At 46.1% G+C, this 4849-nt stretch overlaps 1 protein-coding gene across 2 annotated transcripts; it reads right to left on the bottom strand.

The window, feature by feature from the left end:
• Positions 1 to 1324: 1324 nt before the first annotated feature.
• On the bottom strand, positions 1325 to 4471 carry LOC308504403 (calcitonin gene-related peptide 2-like). 2 transcript variants are annotated; one of them, XM_081064922.1, is made up of 5 exons: positions 4345 to 4471; positions 3456 to 3548; positions 2551 to 2688; positions 2049 to 2233; positions 1325 to 1474 (listed from the first exon to the last, which is right to left on the bottom strand). In XM_081064922.1, exons 2-4 carry the CDS (start codon positions 3539 to 3541, stop codon positions 2074 to 2076), a joined length of 384 nt encoding a protein of 127 aa, XP_080921048.1. In that variant the 5' UTR covers positions 3542 to 3548; positions 4345 to 4471; the 3' UTR covers positions 1325 to 1474; positions 2049 to 2073. The 2 variants fall into 2 exon arrangements, with proteins under 2 accessions (XP_080921048.1, XP_080921049.1); XM_081064923.1 differs by having other exon boundaries at positions 2057 to 2233.
• Between the last annotated feature and the right edge of the window lie 378 nt (positions 4472 to 4849).

The following is a 4849-nucleotide window of genomic DNA, read 5'->3' as shown; positions in this document are numbered from 1 at the left end:
TAACAGAATACCACAGGCTGATGGCTTAAACAACAGAAATTTATTTTCTCTCCATTTCAGATGCTGGAAGTACAAGATCAAAGTCCCATCCGTGTTGCTGTGTGGTAAGTTCCTTTCTTGTCTTACAAATGTCTGTCTATTCACCGTGTTCTCACCTGGCCTCCTCTCTGCAAGTGCATGGCCAGAGAAAAGAGAGATCCCTGGTATCTCTTCCTCTTTTCAGATGAATACCGGTCTGATCACTTTATGGCCCATCCCTTACAACCTCATTTAACCTTAACTACCTCCCTAAGGGTCCCATCCCCAAACAGTCACATTGGGGGTTAAGCCTTTAATATTTGGGGATTCATATTAAGACTTCAATATGTGAATCATTCACTCTATAACACTCTCAAATCATGTATACCGTTAACTATTACCACAACAATGTTACAGAAAAACAACCTCAAAATCTCAAAAACATCTATTTCTTTTTCTTGCTCATGGGTGTGTGGTAGGGAAAATGATCTCAGCTGGTGCTGGTTGCACATGGATCCAGGCTGCAGATCAGGTTTAGGTCCAACTTCTCATTTTAGAACCCAGGCTAAAAGGGAATGTACTTTTCTTCTCTGCATGTCAGAGAATAAAAGAGTTGCATTGGATGGCATCTGATGACCTTTCTAGGTCTGCCAGTCTGTGATTCCATTTGAAACTATAAACCACTGTTTCTAAAAGGCTTAGCAGGTTATGGGTATATGAAGGGTGCTTATGGGGGAAAAAAACAGGGATGAGTAAGGGCAAATGTGAGTTAAGGAGAAGTGAGCAGATATCCTTTGGAGCTGGGGACCAGGACACTCTGAATATAAATATGAATTGTCTCTCTGAGATGCACAGGGTTCTAATTCCATTAGGAACGTTTCACGACAAACTGAGGGTACAGGACACTGAGGACCCACCCCCACCCAGCATGTTGCCTTTGCCTCATTTGAGTCAGCTGGTCAACAAAGTGTTCACAGGTCCCTGAGGCTCTCCTGGGGAAAACAGTATGAATAGCAGCAGGGACTCCTTTTAAGTGTATTGAATTAATTTTTTTTATCTTGGTGAAATTCATAAATGATAAGATTTCTTTAAAGAAAAAGTCCATTGAGGCACAGCACTAACATGTGTCCCCCAAACACCCAGGAGGCAGCAATTTCGTGTCTCCCTGAGGTTTAGCAAAATTACCAACATCAACAGGTTGGCTGATGGGGCCCAGATTTGCTGCCAGATAAGCCGGTGAGACATGCTGTCATATTTATTGAGTATAGAATAAAATATAAAAAAGATGCACACAAAATCATTGCAATTGCTTTATTATTCATGCAGCTTTAATTTATTTTAAACATGAAAGAATGATTTCGACATGAAGGAGCATGCATGTATGTGTGTCATCCATGCTTTCCTACAAGTTGCTTTTACTATGAATGAAAAATGTAGAGTTCAGCTTCATGGTGATCTAGGAGAAAACAAAATAGCCAGAATTTAGTTACTTAGTAATTGTGAGACTATTCACATCTATTCTCTCATTTACTCTTTATACTAATACTAGCAGGTAGATACTATTGTTGCCCTTGATTTACAGGTGAGAAAACTGCAGCTTAAAGAAAATAACTGGCCCATGATCCTATAGGTAGTAGAGGGCACACACAGTCTTGACCCCGAGTGTATGCTCTGATTTCAGATGTACACAACACTGTAGTGTATAGTCCACAAGGATATTTTCATTACCTTTCAAAGTCAAATACTAGAATAATCACAATTATAACTGCAGGGACCAGTGTTTTAAATAAACAGTATCTATATTTCCTGGCAGATGAATTCAGTATACTGGAAAACAGAGAGAAATGAACCTAAAATGTAGAGGTTTCAGTTCTGTCCTGTGACTCTCTGTCCTTCTCCAGACACTGGTGTAAGCATCTTCCCCTGTGATTTTTTTTTTACCCATATGGGCACAGGGGAGTTAGAGTGTGGACTACACCCCTGCAATACCCAGTCATCCATCCTCCCATCCAATAGTACAAAGGTGTCACCTTCTTACTGGAATCATTTAGCTGCTCATTCCTGAAGGTCCCTGCGGCGACGGCCAAAGGCTTTGGAGCCCACATAGGTGGGCACGAAGTTGCTCTTCAACATGCCCCCAGATCTGCTCAGCAAGCCAGCCAGCTTATCGGTCACACAGGTGGCAGTGTTGCAGCCCCTCTTCTGGGCAGTGATGCTGATGTACAGGATAGAGAAAAAGAGAAGACCTGTCAGTGAGAGGCTGAGAGGTGCTCCAACACCAATGACAGCCTGAGGAAATGTGTGAAACTTGTTGTGGTTCTGCATGTATGTACTCAGTACACAGGTACTCAGATTACTGCACCTCCATGGACACCTCCACGGACATTTTCACAGGTTAGACCAGTGAGGAGTCACTTAGAGCCACGGGACTCTACCTCTCAGCATATGCCTACCTGAGTACCACTGGAGGGGATGCCCTGTGTACCACTGGAGTGAGGGGATGCCCTGTGTTAGGCCGGTGCGGAGACTCACCCAGAGTCCTCAGTCTCCTGCTCCAGTTCCATCTCACTCATCTTGTTCTGCAGATAGTCCTTCATCATTGAAGCCAGTAGGAGGCACAATTCCTCCTCAGTGAGTCTAGAAACATCCATGCGGCTCTGCAAGATAGACCTGGAGAAGGGAAGCAAACCCAATATAGGCTGAGACCCTGCTCACCCCATCCTCAGGATAAGCAGTCAGGTATCCTGGCTTTGGCCACTTCTCATGTGCATGTGGCCACCCCAACAATCAGTGGCTAGAACATGAGGCCAGTGTCTTTCCAAAAATGTTGTTTGGCCAGGAATCAGGATCTGGTGTGATCACGAATTGGCTTCCTGGGACTGGATCATTCAGGCTTGTGAAAGCTTATGGGTAGATTTTCAGGAATTTTATGAGCTTTGTGTGAAATATAGTCATTATTAAAAATTACACGATAAAACTTATAATTAGTTTGAATCAGAAAAACGATTTAGTTCAATAAATATAATTTGTATGAGGGTGAGAAACTAGATTCATAGATCACACATTAGATTTATTAACAACAAATTTATTGGCAAAGTATTAGCAGATTAGGATGCAATTTATTTCTCAAATTGTGGTTGAAATAGATAAATTGATTTCCTACAGATACAAATATTTGGTAAAAAGCAAAGTGTTCTGTGAGGCTCAAAGAGGTATATGGAATTTACACTAAAGAGTACTGTATATCTTATTTACATTTGTAAATTGTACAACACATCTCTGTATCATAAAAACTCACATGCAGGCTTACCTACATACATCCCTCCCGCCCCCCAAGAGCTGTTATTAAACATTCAGCGCGCCACAATTCAGAGCCCACAATGTTTTGATCCCTGGCGCAGCGGGAGGGGAGTGTGCGCCAGGCAGAGCTGCCTTACCTGAATGGCGCTGCCTGGAGGATGCCGGCCTGGTACAGGACCAAGATGCCAAGAGCGAGGAAGGGGGAGTACTTCCAGAAGCTCATGATGCCTCTGCAAGGAAAATATAATGTCACTTCTCCAGCAGTCACACACCCTAGATCTCCGTCGAGGACAGCCTGGGAGCACCCTGTCACAGCAGCATTTTCCTATAATGCAACTTGGAACTGACCTCCCTTTGTGGAGCTTTTGCTCACACCTAGTGGTGCGTGTAGGGAAAAGGGCGTATGGGAATCTCTGAGAACCTGAAGAACCCAATTCAACTCCGCCCTCTAGCAAAGAGACCCTTGTAAGCACCCAGCTTAGCAGAGCCTTACATCGGGACCTAGGACTTACACTGGGAAAAAAGCTCCCAGAACTCACCACGGAGGCTTACAGTTTAGGACTGACGCCCTAGGTCTTTACACCTATTTGCCACGCAGTGGCATCGGCCCAAGTTCCAAACCGTTTTCCTGGGGTCCACTAGGCGGGAGACGTGATCCGTGAGCGCACAGTCTGCAGAAAGCTACTCCTGCATCTGTTTTGTGCGCAGTGCCTGGGGAGCTCCAGCGACTGAGCTCGGTCTCAGCACGAGTACAGCAAGAGACAACGAGACTGGAGCCCTGCTCTGCGCGGGAAGAGTGGAACACGGACTCTCGCGACCGAAACTGTCGAGCGTTACCTGGGGTAGGAGTCTGGGATGCATCGCGGGCTAGCAGACACTGTGACGAAGAGATCCAGACAGAAGTGGACACAGACGCTGAGACCCGCAGGGAGATCCACCAAGAGATAGAGTAATGGAGAGAGAGGGAAGGGAGGAGAGGGAGAGATAAATAGAATCGTGCGACTAAGCAGGAATCTCGGGGCTTACCTGGCGGCAGGTAGCAGGTGGCTTGGAGCAGAGGCAGTGGCAGAAGCGTTCGCGTCAGGCGTTGGCACCGTGGAAGTGGCAGTGACACTCAGCTAGGCAGTGCCTCTGATGCCTTCAAGCGCAATCGACTCCTCTTATTCCCGCTGCTCTGGGTCTGGGGTGGTCCAGGAGCTCCGGGCAACCAATCAGGGGAAGGATCCTCTGCCTCAGACAGATTGTGTCACCACTTGCGTCCAGAACCTGTAGCATCCAGCAGGATCATCCCACTTGTTATTTGCATTGAGGTCATTGATGGAAGGGGGAGTAATGGGGCCCAAGAGGAACACCCACGAAGTGAGCAGGATTTTGAGGACAATTTGACGTCATAGCAAATTTCACCTGTTCGGTTTCATCCGGTTGTGAACGTGAGCTGCACTCCATCCCCAGCTCTGTGGTCTTATAGGGCAGGGTCTAGGATTGCAGGGACGCCCGGCTCCCCCAAGTCTGAAACTAGACCCCTGTGAAG

This window comes from Rhinolophus hipposideros (assembly GCF_964194185.1).
Source record: "Rhinolophus hipposideros genome assembly, chromosome: 10".
NCBI lineage: Eukaryota > Metazoa > Chordata > Mammalia > Chiroptera > Rhinolophidae > Rhinolophus > Rhinolophus hipposideros.
This window is presented reverse-complemented; position numbering and strand designations above follow the sequence as displayed.